The sequence below is a fragment of the Artemia franciscana genome, chromosome 16 (genome assembly GCF_032884065.1).
Source record: "Artemia franciscana chromosome 16, ASM3288406v1, whole genome shotgun sequence".
Lineage (NCBI taxonomy): Eukaryota > Metazoa > Arthropoda > Branchiopoda > Anostraca > Artemiidae > Artemia > Artemia franciscana.
Genome location: NC_088878.1, coordinates 11,258,180 through 11,281,911, shown reverse-complemented (window position 1 = coordinate 11,281,911; position 23,732 = coordinate 11,258,180). Strand labels below are relative to the sequence as shown.

Below are 23,732 nucleotides of genomic sequence, written 5' to 3'. Positions count from 1 at the left end.
ATATTTTACATATTTTCGCATATCTGAATTTCGGATGCCCAGTTAAGGCAGAAAAATGTCTGGTCTTTCTCCAAGAACAACTAAATATTTTTAATTATTTAAATGTTTTTACTTATTTAAATATTTTTACTTAATGAAATATTTTCTTTCTTGTCACTAATTTTATTGTGCCAATTTTACTAATCAATCAAAATTAATCTAATCTAATAGATTATCGACGTTCGAGTTTAATCATTTCATATTCACGATATGTTCTGGCGGAAATCAGAGCACAGGAAAACCCGGGCTGGCTTGAGACAATTCGAGAGGGCACTTGGGATTTTCTATAAAATTACTAAATTTCCTCTATCGGACAATATTCTTATTGCTGTTGTCTTGTACAGACTCGGGGTGTGACATTTTGGCTTAAAGTAATGTCCACTTGAGTTTAGAGTCAAGAGTCTTTTTTGAGTCATGTTGACTGGTAGGCCTACAGCTATAAAGGAGGCCCTAGACGGTCACTCTTTTTTATCAAAAGCTTCCATCAATGGATTGACTCAAGCGTGATTGACCGTCTTGGAACCTCTTTGACACTCGAGTCAAGCGTTGAAGGTGATTGAGAGAAAGTTTGAATGACTCAATCATTTTGATCAAAAGCATTGTTATAGATTAGCTTTGTTCAAGATTGAAGGGTCGATTGAAAATTGATTGAAGCACACGTAAAAGGATTGACGGAAACTTGTTGATCAAAATTATTGACCATCTAGGGCCTCCTTAAAAATCCCTGAGCTTTATTTTCAAAGATATCACCAAAAGAAAATGACCCGTGTCCTTAATCCTGTATAGCAAAATAGACCGTAAACTATCACTCATAATTTCAAGGATTAACTTTAAAAAAATTCCAAATGGAATATTGGCCTTTTTGTACAAATCTAAGAAAACTTATAAACGATGCGCCGAAAATCCATGCAAATCATTTTTTTTTTTTTGGATATCCTTAAAACTGATACATGAGCTTTTTTGGATATCCTTTAAACTGATACATGAGCTTTTTTGGAAGGAGGGAGGAGGATAACAGAGCATAGAAATCAACTTGGAGTGGAAAGTGCTAAGTAATTAACCTGCACGCCTCCCTCCCTGGATGCCCTTAAAAGCGGTCAAGAGAAGTCATTTTTTTTTTACGTATCAAGGAGGCACACTCGTGCCTCTATAAAGAGGCGACACACGACAATGTTAAGCGATCTTCGGTTCCAGTGGTTGCAGACGGATGGGGAGGGATGCATTTCGTAGCCCGAGCTCCAACTAAGAAACCTGCAAAATTTCATCCCCCTCCAACTTTTTCTTCATGGGGAAAATCTGGCCGAAAGTTTCGACCTGTCAACCCAAGCCCCCCTTTAACGTTGTCCGATCGGGCTGAAATTCACAAGTTAAGGTCCCCTAGGGCCCAGGAGCTTATCCGCGAAATTTCAGCTTGATCCGATAACTCCTTCCCTGTTTTCCAGAAACCACCCATTAGCTAATTTAATTAACGGATTTCTCTCCATAAGAGCCCATGTTAATTTGAAATTTTTAAAAGCTATTGAGAAGTTATATTTATAAACATGCGCTCAGTTGGTAGAGCGTGAGACTTTTAATCCTCGGGTCAAGGGTTCAAGTCCCTTACGGGCGGTTTTTTTCACAACATCAAAAAAATTTTGATAACACCTGGACAGCTTATCATTTGAGAGACGAGGAGTACAGGAATTATTAAATTACATCCACCATGGATTGTAGAAAAACGTACAGAAATAATATGAAAAAAACTTCGTTTTCTTAAAGAGTTAAAGGGGCTGCGTCCCAAAGTCGAACCTTAAAACGTACAGGAATTAGAAGAGGCAGTTGGGGGGCTGCCGCCCCCCAAACCCCCAGCTTTTAAAGACTCTTTTGTACAGGTTTTTTGTTTTTTTGCTAACCCCCAGCTCTTGGCTTCGGAAAGGCCCTCTTTTAATTAACAAAAAATTGAAATGAATGAATAATGGAATAACTTCGAAAAATGTTAAACACAAGAGGACAGGAGAACCATTGCGCCGAAACTAGTAATTAGTAACAATGAAGTCTCCCCCCCCCCAAAAAAAAACCTGTACAAAAGAGTCTTTAAAGCTGGGGGTTTGGGGGGCGGCAGCCCCCCAACTGCCACTTCTAATTCCTGTACGTTTTAAGGTTCGACTTTGGGACGCAGCCTCTTTAACTCTTTAAGAAAACGAAGTTTTTTTCATATTATTACATATAGATCTGATTAAGGTGAAAAATAATGCAACTTGGCCCCCTTCTAAAAAATTGATAAGTTCACCTCTATGGAAGGAAGTAAAAAGCATACAGTAAATGTTTGTTAGAATCCTCTAGAGACCCCCTAGATTCCCTATTCTGAGCACGAAGGGCCGCAATATCTTCCAGAAAACAAATAGCTATTCTCATTTCAAAAGTTAAACTATAATGCCAAGATATTTCGGCAGTGGAAATACGAAAGGCGTTATTATAACATTTACAAAATGTTTATTCCCCATATAGTTTGTTCTTTTTTATAATCTCCCCTCGTGATAGTTTTTTTTTTTTTTGAACGTACCCATGAATGGATTCGCTAAATCAGAAAGTGTGTTTTGTTTTGATTCTCCTTTTAGCAAGACGTTGCTACAAGCGACACGTCCCTAGCAACATGTCCCTGTAAAAAAAGAAACCCAGCAATTGAAATGTCGAATCTACGCTTAATTAAAACATTTTACAAAATGTTGAGCAGGAGCAATAAACTGTTTTCGAAAATATGCCCCCGTGTCTCTCTTTAGCTCCAATCATGTATTTCTGACCATTTTATGGTGAGTCTAATATGACAATTTTTGCGGCCGTGGAAAAATCGTCCACTTAACGCTTTTTGGTCTACCTAGTCGAAATTTGGCCACAACGAGTTATTGAGTGGATTATAAAATTGAGAGCATCTCGTGAACAAAAGGAGATACGTGTATTCTGATTAAATCAATCGATATGAAGAGCCGGAATTTAGCGTAATCAATATATAACTTCTTTGACTGATAAGTTACAGAAAGCCACTCGTATTTCCATTAGTAAAACCACTGCAATTCGTCTTAATTATTTTTGGAAATTGCGTATATGTCAAGATAGTAATTCGCTTTCACATTCGCATAATACTTGCGTGCATGGGGGGGGGGGGGAGCCCCCAGATTAATTTTAAGCTAAAAATTCAAATAATTGATCCAAAAATCGCAACCCATGAAAACACTGCTATATGAGTCTAAGCTCCCCTTATTTTTTGCATCGCTACAAGAAATTGTAATACCCAATGTGCCTTGAATCTCCGTTTTTCCAATTTTCTGCTTTGCATATTACACGTTTTTAATATTTTTAAAATCATGTTTCGCGTTCTAATTAGTACATTGGCTAAATTCAATCTTTCTAGTAATACATCTAAGGACCTTTTGTGGAGCAGTATGCTTCTTTGGAAACTATAGTCCATAGTCCAAAGTCCAAGTTTGGATTTCTATAGTCCAAAAATCTGCCGAGACAGAAAGTCATCTAAATCTTAGTTATTTTCTTTCTTTTTTACTCTGAAGTTTGTTTTGTATAACTTTATTCTGCAGTATGTTCACAGTTGTTAGTTGCAAAGCTAAAATACTTTCTCTTAGGTTTTCAGAATTTTTCTATTTATTTATCAACCCAATAAGATATTCAAACATTGGCTAGATTATTTGAGTAAAGCAACCAGCTTTCCTTACAAATTATACAAGAAGGAAAACACAAACACCAACAAGAACAGTAAAAAAAACTACATCGCCCAGAAAAAAAGGGTGCAGGAGGAGCTGGGTTTAGACCTCACCGCGACGAAAATTTGTTCGACTCGTAAATTTGTCCTAGTAATGTGAGTAAAAAACTCTTTCTCGCCAAAAAAAAAAAAAAAGCACACGAAACTGGTCTTGAAAGTGCAGATCAAAAATACAACTAAAATGCACCAACCCCTCCTGAACGACAATTCTTTTTGTACCCCCCCCTCCCCACCCGACGAGAAATAACGTAAAAAAAACTTGATTAGGTGCAAATCTAATTTTGTCTAGTAGCATACATTTCATAAGATCCTTTAGGTTGTAAAATCAAATATTATCTTCTACATTTTCTAAATCAAACCAGTAAAATATTCAAATATTGGCTAGATCAACTGAGCCAAAAGACCAGCTTGACTCCCAAGTTACACAAGAAGAAAAACACAAGCTCTAACAAAAATTGTAAATACACTCGATTGTAAAAAAAGGAGGGCATTGGATTTAAACCGACAAAATATCTATCTACTCGTGATTCGTTCGTAAAAATGAATATAAAAAGCGAAAATTTCTCGTCAAAAACATAATAATTACAACAAAATAACTCAAACACCACCTCTCCAGCCCTCGAAAAAAAAACAAAAACCAATGTAAAAACAAGACCACTTGGGATATCCTGATTGGAAATCATTAAGTCCTATTTTTTTTTATTGTTTTAACTGTTTCACCCTTTTGTTACATAACATAACCAATTCAACATGAGAATTTAAAATTTAGTAGGACTACGGTATGTATAACTGGTAAGCTAAAAGTAATCCACCCATCAAACTCAATGATAAACCAGCTATGAATTTTTACATCAATCATTGTAATAGGCGTCCTTAGGCAAAGTAAAGCCACTTTGGCGGTGCCTACAAAGCGAAAAATTCCATGAACTTTAATTACTCCTGAATGTTGGCGGAATATTCAAATGCGAAGCAACACATGTTTAGGCAAAGTAAAGCCACTTTGGCGGTGCCTACAAAGCGAAAAATTCCATGAACTTTAATTACTCCTGAATGTTGGCGGAATATTCAAATGCGAAGCAACACATGTTTAGGCAAAGTAAAGCCACTTTGGCGGTGCCTACAAAGCGAAAAATTCCATGAACTTTAATTACTCCTGAATGTTGGCGGAATATTCAAATGCGAAGCAACACATGTTTAGGCAAAGTAAAGCCACTTTGGCGGTGCCTACAAAGCGAAAAATTCCATGAACTTTAATTACTCCTGAATGTTGGCGGAATATTCAAATGCGAAGCAACACATGTTTAGGTTTTTCTTTCTCAATGTTATAGCAATAGCTTACCTGGGTTCAGGTCTTTGGTTCACAAAACTCTGGCTGTCCTTTAATATAGATGTAATTGTTGGCTCGACTTGTGTTGACATGGGGCGGGTGGTTGGGGAGGGTAGTAAATCATTCCGCTTTATACTACGCTCTATTACGCCGTGCATTATATCCTTTATGCTGATTGACTCCTGAAAAAAAAAACATAAAAAAATTGGGTGATAAAATTGTTTCAATGATCTTTGTCGCCTTTTTTAAATACAGATAAAACTTTAGCTATTTTAAAACAAACTGAAAAAACTGTGTTCGTTATTTAAGAACTAGAAGTATATAAGAGTGGATGAGAAATTACAGCAGCTAAACCTTTACACAGAGAAGTCAACATACCATCACATCCTGTCCAACGATTCATTTTTCGAGCCTTTTGGTGCTCCAAAAATTGGATAGGGTACATAAATATAGACCTACCTACTTTATTTGGTAAATATTTTAATTTTATTATAAACGTTCTATTTTATTTGCTGACCTAAAATGGTCAGTAAATATATTCGCTGTCCCTCTCTCATCCGTTACTTTAACTCCTTCATCAATAATAATATGAGATGGAATATTTCTTGTTCTAACATTATTTTTCATTTTCTTCATTTATTGTTTTTCATTTTTTCATTTATCATTTATAATATCATTTTATCATTTCAATTATCATTTATTATTAAATGTTTTTCATTTATTATTTTCCATGTTTTCCGAGGTGAATCGCATTTACGAAATCTATTTTGACAATATTTTTCTTGTGCCTCTCTGAGAGCAAGAATTAGCCAATTATATATATAATTATATTATATTTCTATATTTTTTTTTAATTTGCAATATTAACTTCATTTCGATACTGAATCTTCACCTTATACAATCTATTTTTTTTATACTCTTTAACAGACTTCGAATAACCCATGGCTTACAACATAAATCATTACTTTTTCTTATTACCAAGAGGCATAGTCGATGTCAATTAATTTGTAATTTTTCTTAAAGCAACAAGAATGAATAAAACAACAAAAACAAATATAAAACTGACCTTGCTCCCAGGCCTAGAAGGTCTATATTGGTTCTGAACAATTTGGAGTTGGTGCTGGCTGCTGCTAATAGGGGGCGTGAAGGTTCTCCCAATATTGTTTTCTGTTGGAAATGATGCCCGAGGTGCCTCTTCCATGTCCAACTGCCCCTGACATTCATCAGCACTTATCTAAACATAGACAATATAATAAAATATATAAAGCGATACAGCAAAGTGATCACAAAAAAACAAAAACCATAAAATAGAAAGTTATAATATATTTTACCAGTAAATTTTTTTTGTCTGCCAATAAGACAAAATTCCTTAGAAAGTATGCGCAATGTCTCTCAATAAATTAATTTTGAGAAACTGGGAGGGGGGAATTCAAATAAAGGTCCTTGCATTCTATTAAAGAAAGAGCAATTGGAATAAGACAAGACGTTAGTTAATTTTTTTTAGGGTGGGGGTAACATCAGGGGGGGGGGGGTCAAAACTCGAGGAAAGTAGCAAAAATAATATATTGTAGCAATTTCATGATTTCGGAAGGTGGGAGTGCACCCTAAAGGGATTGAGACAGGAACAGTTTTTTTTTTTTAATTTAGGGTGACAAATATTGATAAGAGACCTCTCTTGAACCCACAGTTGCCCCAATTTTACCAGTCACAGAGACCATTTGTTTTGGCTTTACTCTATTAGGCATGGGTTTCAAGTTTTTATTCCCTTCTATCAAACTGATTCTGATTCAAAAAATCAACGGACTCGGTTGAATGCTGTACACAAAACTCAAGACGAAGTTTTCGCCATACCGCCTAATCCAATGGAAAGCCTAATCCATTCCAGCTAATTCAATACAATGGAAAACTTTGAAAAGTGCTTTCATCGCACAACAACAAAGCAGTAGTTAGAAATTGGAGAAAATTAATAATAATTTGAAATCAATTAAAAGCTTCAATAAATTTTACCATGCAATCTTTCCTCGGAACTTATTAAAACATTAACCAATATAATAATTATTACATAACAATAATGAAATTAATAATAATAATAAAATATAATTATTATAATAATCATCTTTAGGAAGCGCTCTCATCGTTTAATAATAAAGTAGTTTAAAAAAAAGAAGAAAAAAACAGGCATAATAATCCAAATCAACTTTAAAGAATAATAACATCCAGCGCCAGTTGATTATTCGCAGTACCATTTACCATGTATATGAGTAAATGTACATATGTATATTTACTTATTAATTCATAATCAATCACGCATGTGAGGAAAACACAATTATAATCAATATAGAAAAAACAAATTTAATATGACACATTCAAACTTCATTTTCTCAAAAGAAAATGGAACAAGCAAATCTGTTAGCAATCAAATAGTTCTTTTTTAATTCTTGACTGGGAACTGGAAATTCCCGATTTGTCGGAAAACTATGTACGCCTAAGAACTACATAAATGACGTACAAAAAGTGAGAAACAAGAAAAGCGAATAGAATGAAAAGGCACCAACAAAAAACCAAAAATATTATAAACGTTGGAAAAAAAGCAAACAAAGCCAACAAAAGGAAAAGGTACCAATAACAACAAAAAAACAAAAATATGCTAAAGTGAGGGGGGGAAAGCGAACTAAAAGAAATTAATCACAAAAAAAAAGCAAAAAATCAAACAAAATAGGAAAAATGTGGGAAAAAAGCAACGAAAAACCATTTGTAATATAATCACAATACTATACGGGGGATAAAAGAGAATAAAAGGAAAAGGTGCTTTAAAAAAATAACAGCAGCAAAAAAAAAACATTAATAAAATTATGATAATATGTGAGGAAAAAAGAGAAATAAACCGAGAATAAATCCACACAAGCATATTTTGTAATCATGCACAACAACTAATTTTTTTTTTCTAATCTATAAACAGCAAAATTTAAGTCGGCTAGAACAACCAAATGTCTAAGGTGACAATATTAGAGTATACATGGCATACTCGAAGAATAAGAAGTTAGTCGGACAACAAACAAGTACACTGTCAGGCCACCATTTTGGTAGTGAAGAAATACTTCAAATAAATCACTGTCAGAACTCCTCCCCTATTTGGAGGTACATTGTAAATGATCCAAAAGAAATTATCCATGTCAGGGTTAGGTTGAGCCAAAAAGAAAACAAAAAACTAACCAAAGTAATTTTGACTTTTCTTGATATTTTTAAAATTTTTAATACAAAATCTTCAAATTATAAAGGGATGCAATTCCTCCCTCTATGCTCCTGACAGTGACACAGGTAAAAACAAAATAGAGTATTTAATTTATTGATGTTAAGAAACTGTGATAGAAAATTCGAACGTAGGTTGCCACTAGCGCTATAAAGAAAGAAATTCTAAGAATAGGAATAGACATTCAAAATTAAAAATCAAATTTAAGAATAAAATAAAATTATGAAAAAGAACGAATTTGCTTTTTGGCAATTTATTGGTAGTATGGCAAGCTAAGTCAAAGAAGAAATTTTCAAAAGGAATGAGAAGAAGTGATAAAAAAAGATAACAAGTAATAAGTGATAAAAAGAATTTCGCTAGAGAACGTAAAGAATGAAGCTGTGAACAGGATGGTGGAGGAATACACAAAGTAGCGTCAGTCTCAGGTGGCCTTGTACTATGACGAGTCATTAGTTCTACAAGAATCATCCTATAAATAGAACCACAAACTTAACCTACCACTCAACATGATAACGTCATAAATTCGTCACGATTTCTAGATGGAATTTTACCTGTTAATATTCACCCTTTTTGGCTATTAAATCCTTCTTTGCTGTTCAGTAGCAAGGGCACTTCAGGAATAGGTTACCAGGTTTGACCCCCCTCCCCAAAAATTGCCTGACTCGTAAATATGCAGCGTCAATGAATAGAAACAAATATTTTGATGCATATTCTGTTTTTTTGCAACCCCCCCCCCCTTCCGAACAAAATCCTGAATTCCCCCTTCGTTAGTACCTACCTTTTTTACAGGATGTAGAATAAAGATGAATCCTGATGGAAGTTGGGGGTAGGGGTTGGTTAAGGCCAGTAAAATTCATAATTTAGAAGATTATGGGGCGCATAAATAAATACATATGCCAACCTTCATATACTTTTTATTTTACCATTTTTACTTTAGATATTCTCTCTTTAAGACAATGGCATCGACCCATCGTTTTCTCTTACAACTGCCTTGTCCAAAATAAATGCCACTGTTGTTTTGGGTTTTTATGTGTCTTCTAATTTGAAGATCAAGCAGAGGGCCAGAAGAGACCTTATATGCAGGCGTCACATTGGTCGCCATTGCACTGGCTCATTTTTCATCCTGAAACTTTTTTTTTCAGCAATTTTATTTAGTCTGATATCTGTAATTAGAAGATTTGAATATTACCTATATTATTTTAGGTAGGTAAGTTTTATTTTATCCACAATACAAACATAAATAAAAAAATGACAACACTAATAAATTGTTGCAGCAAAAAGAAAGTCCTAAGGACTTGTGCTGCAATTTCATATTATGATTTACATCTTATAAATAAATATCTAAACATAACATCTCATGATTAACCACCTAGCCTATCTTATATATAAAAAATAACAACACATACACATGAACAAAATACAACAAAATAATCATATTAAATATCATTTACCGGTATTCAGTCCCCACCCCACATCAATAAACTGCAAAAAAAAAGACATCAAAAACCTTCTGCCCTTCAAAACCTATTACTTAAATAAAACATTTTCAATTTATTTTTAAACCCATATAAAGTGACAGACTCCCTGATGCCAGCCGGCAAACTATATTATTAGTTTGTACCTATAATATAATATAATAATATAATATAATACCTATATTATTTTTTGTTGACTTATAAACTCACTGATACATTTAGTGATACCTAGATTATCTAAATAAAGAAGCCATCTTCCATAGTAAACTCGTTAAAAAGAGTATGCTTCCGAGTAAACAGAAGTAAGAAAAAAGTGCAAAGTAGAGGAGAGAAAAAGAACCTTAGAAAAAGAGCGATATATACAGAAATTAGATAAATAAACCCCTCAAAATGATTAGGTCATAGCAATTCTCACCGTTTCCGAGCTGTCGTAATCGTCTTTGAGAGGCGGAGGGGCTTGAGGCTCAGATATATTCACATGCTCTGATTTTACTTCTGGAATATCAGCTTTGAGTATTTCAGCTGAAAAAAGAAGAAGTGAAGTTTAGACATATTTCCCGTATTTATGCATATCTCATTTCATACATATGGAATGAAGTTCATACTTCTCACAGAAAATGAAAAAAAAATAAAGAAAAAATATATAAACAAAAAATTAATAAACCAACAAGGACACAATGAATTTGTTAAACCTAAGAAAAAAAAGGGAAAAAAGAAGCATTTTAGTCCTTTCCTTTATGAATGTTTAAAGCTTTTTGTAGTAACAATTTAGAATTGTTCCAGAGTAGAAAAAAAAAAAAAAAAAAAAAAAAAAAAAAAAAAAAAAAAAAAAAAAAAAAAAAAAAAAAAAAAACGCTGTGCTGTACCAACCAATACACAACAAGAGGGTGTCATTCCGAGGTCTTTTGCAGGAAAGAGGTCTTTTTCCCTCCTACCCGAAAAAAAATTTCGAATTCAAAGCTAAAACGTGCAATAATAACTTTTTTTTAATAACAAAAGCAAGAATTATAGATAGGAATCTTGGGATGCAAATTTGACAAATGAAAATATAATGAAAAGGGGTAATATATTTTAAACAAAGCAGTGAAAAAAACAACAACTAACAACAGACTTTAAATAAGAAAAAAATCCAGATATTTCGACTTCACGTCCGGAAGCCTGTGTCTAAAAAAAAGGAAAAAAAAGGAATTAAGCTAAATTAAAAAAAACATTAATGTAGCAAAAAAAGAAAAGAATGAACGACAGAAAGATAAGTTAGGTTGTTTCTAGTGCACTTGAGGTTTGGTAGTTAGCAGCTATATTCATAATACAGTTGGAGTTTGGTAATTAGCAAACTCCAAGCGTAACTTGTCATTCTGTCGTCCTTATTCGTGCTATTTGCATGGGTTTTTTGGAAGTTACTATGATATTTGAAATGTCAACTCTACCAGACAGGACCTAGTTTATCATTCTATTGTTCATACTCAAGATATTTGCATGGCGATACTTTGAAATTATTAAGATGTAAGTTTTGTTTATCGCTATTCGTTTCTTTATGTTTTGTTTAATTTAGCTTAATTCATTTCTTTCGTTGGAAAAGGATTCCAGAGGTGAGGCCAAAAGACTCGGACATCTTTACTTTTAAAGTTTGTTGCTGCTTTGTCCACTGCGTTGTTTATAATATTATACCATTTTCACTATATTTTCATGTTCTATATTTTCATTGTTGTTGTTTTGTGTTTTGAATTTTCATCTATATTTCGTCTTCTGGACATAAGGTCAAAATACTCGGATATGTCTACTTTTAAACTTTGTTGTTCTTTCGTCCACTGCTTTTTTTGAATTACTATACCCCCTTTCACTATATTTCCATGTTCTATATTTTTCACTGTTGTTGTTTTGTGTCTTGAATTTTCATCTATATTTCATCTATATCTCCATCTTCCCGACATTAGGTCAAAATACTCGGATATCTTTATTATTTGAAGTTTGTTATTGTTGTGTCCACTGCTTTGTTTAAAGTACAATAAACTTTTTCATCATTTATTAAATTCTGTAAATAGAAAGGTAGTGGGGTGTAAGAAATTATTTTGGCATACAAATATAAAGAGCTAAATCAGAAGACCCCAAAACAGATCTTTTTGTTAAAAGTCCAGGTTACTCGCAAAGCATTCCCCCTTCCATCATGTGAGGAGGCGGGTCTATTTAATTTTCCAGCTTAGGTTTTCAAATATGTCAAACTTTCGAATATTAAATATTAAGAGATTTTAATCCATGGTTCCTTTTATTTTTCATTCACCATGTTCTTCTACCCTGCGTTTTTTCTTCGTTTCACGCCCTTTTGTTGCTTACTTTGGCTTTTCTTCTTATTTCCTGTCTATACTTACACTCAAGACGACTTAGTGGAAGCTCAAGCAACAGGGAACATTACAAACTCCAAATATGATCTGGAGAATGAACCGACGCTTTCAAGTTTACTTACTTAACTTAATCCTCATGCTGACATGCCGTTGATAGCGCCGTCAGTCTTCTCCACGTGGAGCGGTCAACAACAAGGGCCTACACCTGATAGCGGAATTCAAGCCTTATGACATTATTAGGCGTTATCCTTTCAAGCCTTATAGCAAAGCTATTCAATTACGACGAATTATGATGATTTTATGAATTTTGGTTCTTTACAGAAACTTTAGTTTTACCCTTCATATAACCCACTGTTTCATCCATATCTGCACAAATGGGCAAAAGGGCATGCATCTCTCCACCATCTGCTCTTGCCTTCTCTCTAAATATTTTCTTTTTGCCAAAAGTGGTAAAATATTTACATTCAACTGCATAATCCACTTTTGCTCCATGTTTCTTAAATTCACCTTAAATATTACCCCTTCATTGTATGTCTACTTTACGACCATGGATATTCACAGAAAATCAGAGGGGCTTCTTTCATACTGTCAAACATGTACATCTTGATCACGTTAAAAATTTCCTACCTTTTATTATTAATGCTGAAATTACTAATTAAAATACCAAGTTTTCTTTAATTATTTCAATTTATTTCTTTTCCGAGATTTTTTAGAAAAAATCTATATTCTCTTTAACATACATTCTAGAAATCTAGACTTTCCTGAAGAGTCTATTTTTCTGAAATAAAAATGAGAAAAATACAATAAACAGTAATACAAAAAAAAATTGGTACCTTTACAAGTGACATCAGGTGTTTCATTGATTTGCAGACGATCTTCTGGGACTTCCTCTTCGTTAGAAGATGTACTGGACCCCTCAGAATCATCAGCTTCTGAATCACGTCTGGATGGCTCACTCGACTCGGAACACGAATCAAAAAGGCCAGCACGACGGGATATTCTATTGACACAAGCAGCACAAACACGACTAGCATCAGAAGGAATTTCTGAAAGAATAAATTATTGAAAGGATAGGTCTGAAATAGGGTTTCCAGAGGTTCTGGGCAGTGATGCCAATTCACGAGAATTTAAGCTGACATTTTTGTTTTATTGATGATATAAAAAAGATATTTTAGAAATCTTTCTTAGGGTAATTTTCCCCGCCTTGTAATTGGCATCTTCGTTCTCAAAATTGAAAATCCATTTTTACTATTATTTTGCTATTGATGATTTATTCTTTCAGAATCTATGGTAAGCTTCATTAAAATCTATGGTCGTCCGTATCAGCAACCTTTTTGCTTTTTCCGAGAGTTTCTTCTTACAATTCTCACATACAACTTTTTTCCGGTTGCCCGTAATTGTTCTCATTAATTATTGCATTTGTATCGGATCAATGATGCTTATTGACTATTAAGCTCTTGGCGTCGATTAATTAATTAAATAAAAATTATCGAAACAAAGGATTCAGTAAAAATGGACATCTAACAGCAACTAAAAAATGTTGACACATCCTTGTTTACAACTTGCCACTCGAAACATTCGCTTAGGTAAAAAAATCCAAGCTTGAAGCTGAACATTTTTTTCAAAAAATGGATATGAAAAGTTTCTGGAAGAAAAAAAATACGAAAAAGAAAAGAAGGAAAACGAAAAGAAAAAAGAAGAAAAACGACAATTGGAAAAGATGTAATAAACTTGGATATGGCTTTAGGACAGAGTCTCTTAGTGATTATGATCAAGTCATTAAAACTTAACGCGGTCTGCCATTCCTAAAGGATGATATCTTCGAAGTTCTTTATCAATTTATCTTATTAATTTATAAAAATAAATAGAATGACAGCAATTATCAATTCATAAATTAGCAATTAAGTACTAAAGGTTACATAGGATAATTAAAACTGTACTACATTTAGGCAAGACTACGGAACATGGACAGAAGCAGTGGCGATTCGGGCCTTTCGTTCGCCCCAAGCAAAATCTTGATTAACAACCCCCTTTTGTCTCCCGAAAATTTCATATCAAATTAGAAAAAACCATTTATCATCAAAATTTTGTCATCTGCGCCCTCTATTTTGTTTTAAGAAAAATAAAATTACAAAATGATAACCGTTAGACTATTTATTTGAAATTATGCGCCTAGGACAGGTGCCCCCTCTGCCCCCTCCAATTTTTACGTTTTTTGTCCATGTTGGCATAGCTGGTAAGCAGCATGCAGGCCAAGCTTGGTACCATTTTAAAAATAAAATTTACGGTTAGTACACCATTACTACTACAAAAAGCACATTTCAGCACCAAGCGGCAAAGGGGGTGACACAGCTCCACCCACCCATTCCTCCACTTGAAGCTATTGAGAGCTTCGCTTGCTACTTACCTTTAAGGCCTTTTTTGTTTTTTGGTAGATGTTTATTTTAATGCTTTATTAAGCGTTAATTGAAAACGGACTGCAAAAATATTGAAAGTCATTCCCCATACCCTATCTTGGACTATTTGATTTTAGATCTCCCCGTGGACATGATGCATCTACAACGTAATATAGCACTGCCAATTTTTCGATAGAGACCTGGTAATTTCTGGGTAACTCAAATTTTCTTTAGATGAGGCTGTGTGGACTAGCCATTTGTGAATTTTCGATGTATATGATGATGTAATTTAAAATATTTTAGCAAATTTGACAGGAAACAGTCAAATTTGAAGGACCCACGTATATAATGGGTTTAGACAAAAACAAATACACACAAAAACTACCAAACTTTCAAAGCAAGTTCTAACAAGAGAGAGGAAACACCCTAACTCACAGTTTGTCTAGTTTTGTGACTTTTTGTGGTTTGATCACTTAGAGGGGCTTGGCAGAAATATCTGCTTCATCTTTTCACTTCGCGTTCTTTCAACTGGCTAAAAAATAATCCTCGTTTCTAAGTTTTTTAAATATGTTTATATTGTCTCCATTCTTTTTTAGCATTGTGATGTGACGGTTTATTTGTTGTATGTTTTACCTCCGTGATTTTTATATGGAGCAGCTATTGTATATTTTGATTTTCCTTTTTTTATTATCTTTTAATTTTAAATTCTTTCCTTTTTTTGAATTGTTAGGGTTTAAACTCTTTTTTTTCAACATTAAGTTAACCTTGTTGTTATATAAATAAAAAAAAAACAGTCTTTTTCAACTGAAAGCAAGGAGCAACATTAAAGCTTAAAAGGAACAAAAAACTTTCCGTATTTGAAAGGGACTGTCCCCTCCCCAATGCCCCACCCTTTACGCTAAAGTTTTTATTGTTTTAAAAAGTAGAGTTGTGAGAAAGAGCGAAACTCAGTTTTCATAATGAAATGATTTTCATTAAGACTTTTTCATTATGACTTTTAGGGGGCATTTCCCCTTTTTCGAAAATAAGGCAAATTTTCTCAGGCTCGTAACTTTTGATGGGTAAGACTAAACTTGATGAAACTTATATGTTTAAAATCAGCATAAAATCCGATTCTTTTGATACGTTTAATGGAAACAAAATTCCGTTTTTTAGAGTTTTGGCTACCATTGAGCCGGGTTGCTCCTTAAGTGAATTCATTACCATGAGCTGTTTGACATATATATTATTCGTTTGACAGTTCTTCCAGCTCGCCATTAAACCACAGTTTCCAAGACTTACTTTTTTAGTTCAAAAAATATAAATTTAGTATTTTGTGCCTTTGCAAACAATAACGCCAGTAAATAAAGGTGGAAAATATAGTGTACAGAGTAAATAGTAAATAGAGTACAAGACAAAATAATAGAAGTGGAAAATAGAGTGTATATAGCATAAAACTGAATAAATTGAGGTAAAACCAGAAGGCACACTTACGAAGTTCTGAAATGATAGGAGCCTTTGCTTCTGGTGACATTTCTAACCATTTAGAAGGTAAAGCTCGGAGCCTTTTTACTCGTCTTTTGGGTGTAGGGCAGGTTGACACAGGGCAGCTGCAATATGGAAAATTGCAATCAGACAATAAATAACTACTACTACTACTACTAACCTCTCACTGCGGCACCAGCTGCCTCAGGCTAACACAGATTCGAACGCCGCTCCTCCATCCAAATCTACTCAAAGCCTCGCTCTTTACACCCTTCTAGGAAGTTCTTACATCCCTTAAAATTTTTCCTAGCATCTTCATATTTTAATTAATCGGTCAAATCCCAAGGGCATATCAAACTGAAAAATGAACAAAAATTTCCCTTGACAAAAAACACCGTCTATCATAATATAACACGATCCAAAAAGTCAATTAAACCTAAATAAAATGCGAGTTTTGTCTGCTTTTTCTCTTTTTTATATACTTTTTCTTAGTGTTTGGTCTATGAATGAATGAATGTGTTTTATTACCCACTTTAAAAATCACAAATGGAGCAATAAAAGACAAAAGAAAAAAAACAAGAAAAATACTAAAGATACACGCTAATAAAGAAAAAAAGAAACGCGAATAAAAAAAAAATACTTATAAGTTAATAATGATATATACATTTTCTTTTTAATAGCCAAAACTATTTTATAGACTATTTTACACATTATTTGCTTATATTCAATTATGTAAATAAGTTTAAATACTAAGGTCTAATCCAACATTACAGGAAACTGATGAGAAAACAAAATTTGCCTCTGAAAAACGAAAATAAACTACAACCCCATCTAGAAAACCCCACAAAATCGTTAAGTTAATTACAAACAACTATTATAATGTTTTTGATAAAATGTTTAATATGTAAATAAAATGTTTAATATGTAAATAAAATGTTTTTTTTACTAAAACCCAGAACCTTGCCTCTGAGCTACTGGCTGTTTCTTGGGAGATTCCGCATGAAACAAGTAAAGGATAAACTGAGGGAAATATTTTTGAGGGGGGCCACAGTTCTTGGAGGGAGGTTGAAAAATTCCCCTTTAAGCAAGGAACCTTTTCTGTATTTTATTTCGTGCTAGTATACATTATTTCAGACAGGAATTCAGCTGAGTGTCAAGTAGCTCAGAGGCATTTTACGTTTTTGTTCCGAAATTCAGCTGCATCAGCTCAAAGGGCGTTACGGCATTCACCATACATTTTAAAGGAGACCAGGAATGCTGAAAATGTGGTTCAAGGTTTTAGGGCTATGAGGAACTTGCTATTCAGCTAGTTCTTAGAGCTGGAACTAGTTCAAGAAATAATAGCGAATAAGGAGAGGATAATAACGAATGAGGAAAACAATTTGAGGGAGTCTGCTCCATATTTAAAAAGACGCACTGTGTTCAAACATCCCGTTTAAAGCTTTCTAAGAACTTTACAAATGAGGGCTAAGCAATCAAATTTAATGAATATGGGAGGGTAGTCCCCCAAGCTTTCACTATAGACCAACTACTTCCAATAGAAAAAAACATATAATTACTGAACAGTTCTTCTTCTAACACCATTACATCTACATTTGACACAAACACGAGATCCCTCTATAATCTCTGTCTCTTTCAGCCCAAACATGGCAGCATCTTTCTTCAGTAAACTTCGGGAAGATGCATGCGACACTGAAGCGTGGCAAATAGCACAGGTCACCATTGCTTCTTTGCTTCCTAAAAATAAACAATATTATCAGAGCCTCTGACGTAACAAGGGGGCCTGAAGGGAAAGTCTCCAATATGAACTCAGTCTCTAAGAGTATGGGTAACTTAAAAGAGAGGGAAGTGGCACTAGTACCGATAATAAAAAAAAAGAAACACCAATGCCATCTAGCATTTGACAATTTTGGCAATTTTTCAGGCTTTGTAATTGCATTTCTTTCAGAAACTCAGATCAAACTGTTATTATTGCACTAATTTTGCCAATTGCACCTATAATTTCAACTTTCACAACTTTCCTTACTATTACACTGAAAAAGCCGGGAAACGCCAAACGCGAGATGACGTTGATGATTTTTTCGTCGATACTACCACCAGTTCCCAATCTTGCAAATTACTCATACTCTTTACTCTGTCCAAAATATAAAAAATCTACCTAAAATAATAACTCATTTAAAGGTAACCTCCCACATAAACATAAACCCTCCATTTAGGGAAGTCTAGGCTATCTTAAAGGAAAAATATACGCAATTACGGTGACGTATTTAGGCATTGTGATCACGCATTACGAAAGAAAGAAAGAAAAAAACAACTACATCTAGTATCGTTTTCCAACGCCAATTTAATATAATAGCTAATAAAAATGGAATTCAGGTAAAGAGCAGCGTTTCACTTTCCTTTTATTTAAAATACTGTTCATCTTTTGCAAATAGCCTATTTGTTACAAAATTTTCCAATCAAAAGGGAAGCAAGACGTCACTATCGCTAAACACCAGCTGAAAAAAAAAAGAAAAGAAAAAAGTGTGTAGAGTACTCTATACAAAAATAAGAACACTTTTAAGAAAAAAAAAGGTCAGTTTTTAGATTATGTGTTTGATTATGAAAATTTACTCAGTGAACAGCGAAATTTAACATTTCAGTTTTTTCTAATAGCTAAATTGTTGTTATTAGAGAAAGACAACGTAGGCAAAACTGTTCTCTAAACCATACCTGGATTGCTATTGATTTATTTTTCATCTAACTTATGGTGCCGTGGATAACCGAAAGGGGTCTAGGCGTTTATCCCCTCCCACTGGCTCGCTGGATTCCAATTACTTTTGCCCCCCTCCTATACGAAATAAATTCTGCTCATTTTGGGGTTCTATGTTTTCTTGGTAGCTAGGAAGAGAGGAAGATGCCTCAAAGGGGTATATAATCCCCCAAGGCCATCTTCAAAAATTTTGTCAGGGGGTTATTTTTTCGTGGGGAGGGGGGAGATTTTTTTCGAACATATCAAAAATGTGAAATTGATTGAAAGCAAAGAGTAACATTAAACCCAAAAATGAGCAGAATTTATTCATTATAGGAAGGGGACTACCTTTTTAGGGGTATTTTCACCAGGAAAAAATTGAAAAAGACAAATTTGTTCCCTCCCCGAAATTTATGCCACTGGGTCCATCCTTAGTTACAGCACAGCAAGGGTTAAAGAGCACATCTAAACCATCTTCAATAATTTCATCATCTATCTGCAGAAGCATTTAGGGTCTGAAAAAAGCATGCCGAATCAATCAGTGAAAAAATTGCTGAAGTTTGAGATTGAACAAAACTCCTATTGATCATGGATTATGGCTAACTTTTAAGAGTGGAAACTGGATTCATTTAGAGAAAAAATGTGCGTGTGTGTGTGGAGGGGGGGGGACTCGTTGCACTTCGTTCACTTTTGACTTTTAAAAAAGGAAATAGAACTTTTGATTTTCAGTCTAATGAGCCTCCTCCAAAATTTACAAGACCAACCTTTCCATAAAAACCCTACATATTAACACTGGGTAACTTGCACAAGTAATAACCCTTGCCCGCGACCAGTAGGGTTTACCAACCTAGGAGGCATATATATGACCTCTGGACTATTTTGAATATAATGGCTATCCCAGAATTTGGATTGGATTCGTTTGGGGAAGAGGACCTCAGGGATAGGAAGAGGGCTAGTTGTCCTCCGATCACTTTTGACTGTTAAAAAGGGCACTAGAACTTCTGATATTCGATTGAATGACCCAAACAAAATTTATACGATCACCCATTCCATATTAAGTAGGGGTAAGTGGTATATGCAGGGACGGGGTATAAGGTGGGACACGGTACTTATCTGCCATCTAACTTTCTTTAAAAAATCCAATAAAGCCACCTAGTATAGTTCATTCAATGGCGGACATGACAGTTCTATCATTTTGGTAAGTTGCTATTTTCGTTTTTGAGAAAATCGACTTCAAAGTTTCGGCTATACCCCCCAAAAAATATTTGGGCAATAGTTTTTTGTGCTTTATTTTGTAACGGTTTGCAGAAATTGTGTGTGTAAGATAGCAAACGAAAGCTAAAACATCAGGCCACGTCGTGTGGTCATCTGGTGGAAAAATATGCAATAGTAAAAAAAATCGGACACAATTTGCAAGTAGAGGTCGCATGGTATATACTGGGACAAGGACAAGTGGTATGTAGTGGGACATGTCCCAGTATATACCACATGAATTCTTACAGTTCAGTCCATACATTACGTCTTTTCTTATCTGTTTTTACTTGTATCCTAATGATAAAAATAGCTTATACATCTTTTTTTTTTATCAGATTTGACATCAGAATAGAAGAAAATGCCACAATTTCCAAGAGCTAAGTGGGAGGAATATTCTAATTCGGTTGCTGAAAAGAAAGTTGACCAGCATTTCATGATTAAAGCAGCTATTGTAGACCTAGAGGCTGGCTTACCAATTAGGGCAGTGGCGGAGAAACACGGAGTATCACGTTCAGCCCTTCACAGACACTACCAAAAGTATTCAAAACTCAGTGATGACGAAAAAGCGAATTACAGTGGTGCTCAAAAGTTCGGATTTGCTACTATTTTTACGCCTGAAGAAGAAGCATCGCTCTCTCAATACCTGCTGCAAGCGAGCAGAATGTGTTATGGTTTGACCAGTCGAGACACCAGAACCCTTGCTTACAACTACGCCGTTGCAAACAACAAGACTGTCCCAGACAGCTGGATAAACTCTAAAGAAGCCGGTATAGACTGGTTAGCTGGATTTCGGGCTCGAAACCCAGAGCTTTCGCTTAGAAAGCCAGAGGCAACAAGTTTGGGGCGTGCCACAAGCTTTAACAAGCACAATGTACAGGAGTTTTTCTCCAACTTGCAGTCAGTTTTGAAGAAAACTCCATTTACAGCAAGCGACATATTCAACTGTGATGAAACCTCAGTCACCACTGTTCATGTTCCTCCAAAGGTTTTTGCCGAGAAGGGTAGAAAAATAGTGGGCAAAGTAACCTCAGCTGAGCGTGGCGTGCTTGTGACTATGGTTGGAACCATCTCTGCCAGCGGGAAGTACCTTCCCCCTACCTTATATTCCCACGCAAGAAATTTCAGCCTCACATGCTGACTGGTGCTCCTGCTAACTCTGCTGGAGGAGCCTCGCCTTCCGGATGGGTAAACCAAGGACTGTTTCTCAAACATTTCAAGACTTACTCGCATGCTTCCCCTGAAAGCCCGAAGCTTCTGATAATGGACAACCACGAGTCCCACATCTGTTCTGCAGTTGTGCAGTTTGCGAAACAGTCTGGTATCACTTTACTAACAATACCACCTCACTGCAGCCATTGGACATTTGCGTGTATTTTCCCTTCAAATGCCAATACAACAAGGCTATGGACAACTGGATGCTGTCCAACCCAGGGAAGACCGTGACGATATACGAGATTGCATCTCTTGTTGGCCAAAGCCTCCCCGTATCTTTCACGCCAAACAACATAATGAGGGGCTTCGAGAAGACAGGCCTTACAATCCAGACATCTTTACAGAAAATGATTTTCTAACCTCTGCTGTAACTGACAGACCTGCACCTGATGCTTTGGATCCAGTTGAACCTGGAAACAACCTGGCCGAAACCCCAAGTACAAGTGGGCCTGAACAATCCTCTACACCCGTTTCAGTTCCTGTGACGCCAGAACAAGTTCGGCCATACCCTAAAGCCAAGCCGCGTGTACTGAGTGGCAGAGGCAGGAAGAAAGGCTCTACAAAGATTCTTACTGACACTCCTGTGAAAAGACAGATTGAAGAACAAGAAGCCGAAAGAAAAGATAAGAAAGCACGGGGTGGCAGGGCTAGAGGAAAAGTTGGGACTGTTGGAAGAGCTGGAAAAGCAAAAAAAGACCAGACAACAAAAAAGCTATTTGTGGATTCAGAAAGAAGTGATGATGAAAAAATGATTCTTGATGATGATAGTGATGACTCGATGAAACTAGGTGAATCGGAAGATGAAAGTGAGAAAGAGGAAGAGATCTTTGACAGTGTCTCTACAGGAGATTTTGTTAAAGTTGTTTACGAAGGAGAGTATTTTCCTGGGTCTGTCCAAGAGAAAAACGAGAACAGTGTCAGAGTGAGTGTGAGTGTCAAGTGCATGGCCGGTCTAAGAAAGTGGAAGTGGCCGGACCGAGAAGACTCAATATTTTATCCAAGGGAAGACATTTTGAAAAAGTTGTCGCCTCCTACCCCAGCACCCGGTACAGCTTCCAGAGCAGCGTCATACTTCGTGTTTGCTGACTGGTAGTCTAGTCTTGTGCCTAAGATATTTTTACTTTTGAAGTCGAATTTTTAATGTAGTTTTTATACGATGAATAGTCGAAGTTTTCTACCAATACATGAATCTTTTTACTATGTCCCAGAGTATACCACCCCATGTCCCAAGATATACCACCCCCCGTACTTAGTGGGACAAATGGTATAAGCAGGGACACCCCCCTTTTTTTCTTCTAGCTATACAAGAAAAATCTGGAAAAATCACAGTTTATGCAGCAGTTCCGGGGCTTTCATAAACCATTTTTCTACTCCAATGTTAACCATGCATTTTGGAGGTTTTCCAAAATCCGTCCCTGCATATACCACTCTCCCCTACCTCTAAAAAAATTTTTTTAGTAAAAAATCGAAATCTTATGGATTTTTACTATAGGCAACGCTATAGCGTTGCCCCTGAAATCTGTTTCTCAGAAAAACTTTCTTTTATATATAGAAGAAACCAGTTGAACCTATATAAAAAGACAGCAGCTGAGCTAGATATACAAAACTTTCAAAAATTATAATGTTTTATATTTGAGCTGATTCCTAAAAGCGTCATTTATGTGGATTAGCGAATTTCTTTAAAAAATCAATGACAACTTATCCAAAAAGCGATTGTTTACCCTAGCGTCACTCTTTTCTTCTGTTCAAAAAAAAAACATTTTATTTCCGTTCCCCATACAATATTCAGGGTATTTCTAAATATGAGAGGGGGAGGGGGCAACTAAAACCCTCGTTTGGCTAACTGATAACTCAGTTGCACCTGGTTAATACAAGTCGCATTCAAATCACTAAACTGAAAATTAATATACATTTGGAAATAATCTAATTTCCTCTCTTGGCATTATATGGCATAGCTATAATAAAACGAAAAAAAAAAGAAAAGGGAGAGAAAGAACCTGAGACAGGAGCAGCAGTTTTAGTAGCTTCTTCCTCCCTGGCTAGCTGAGGGGATGTAGATTCCAATTTTACTTCAACAAAGGTGAGATCTGTTTCTTGGCAAACAGAAATTGAACTACCTGCTTCAGAGGCGACTACAGACAGATTCTCCGTCTCCATAATGCTAAAAAAAAGAAACAATAAAATAAAATTAATACATAAATTGAAAAGGTGGGATAACACAGGGAAAAAATATAAATCGAAAGGGGTAAAAACACAAAGAAAATAGAGCTACTAGTCTTCAGCCCAATAACACAAAATGGACTTCTGAAGATCCAAATATCTATGAAGTATATTATCATAGGATTTTACCATTGATTTCGAGCCAACACATATTTCTGATACCTATTCAAAGGATATATTTAGTTCTACAAAAAAAGAGAAAAAAGAAGGAAACTAAGTAAAAAATATGATTTTCATAAAAAAGTTCCATGAAATTCTTCAGAAATCTTTCACC

General features: G+C 35.1%; 1 protein-coding gene across 2 annotated transcripts in view; it reads right to left on the bottom strand.

Moving 5' to 3' along the window:
* Window positions 1–23,732, bottom strand: part of LOC136037068 (nuclear receptor corepressor 1-like) — a 76,846-nt gene that overhangs the window by 4,293 nt on the left and 48,821 nt on the right. For both annotated transcript variants that reach the window (XM_065719505.1, XM_065719506.1), the window contains 7 exons: window positions 23,236–23,399; window positions 17,601–17,778; window positions 16,051–16,166; window positions 13,015–13,227; window positions 10,258–10,364; window positions 6,184–6,351; window positions 5,130–5,299 (listed from right to left, as the gene is read on the bottom strand). In XM_065719505.1, the coding sequence (XP_065575577.1) occupies window positions 5,130–5,299; window positions 6,184–6,351; window positions 10,258–10,364; window positions 13,015–13,227; window positions 16,051–16,166; window positions 17,601–17,778; window positions 23,236–23,399 (1,116 nt within the window). The remainder of the gene's footprint in view (window positions 1–5,129; window positions 5,300–6,183; window positions 6,352–10,257; window positions 10,365–13,014; window positions 13,228–16,050; window positions 16,167–17,600; window positions 17,779–23,235; window positions 23,400–23,732) is intronic.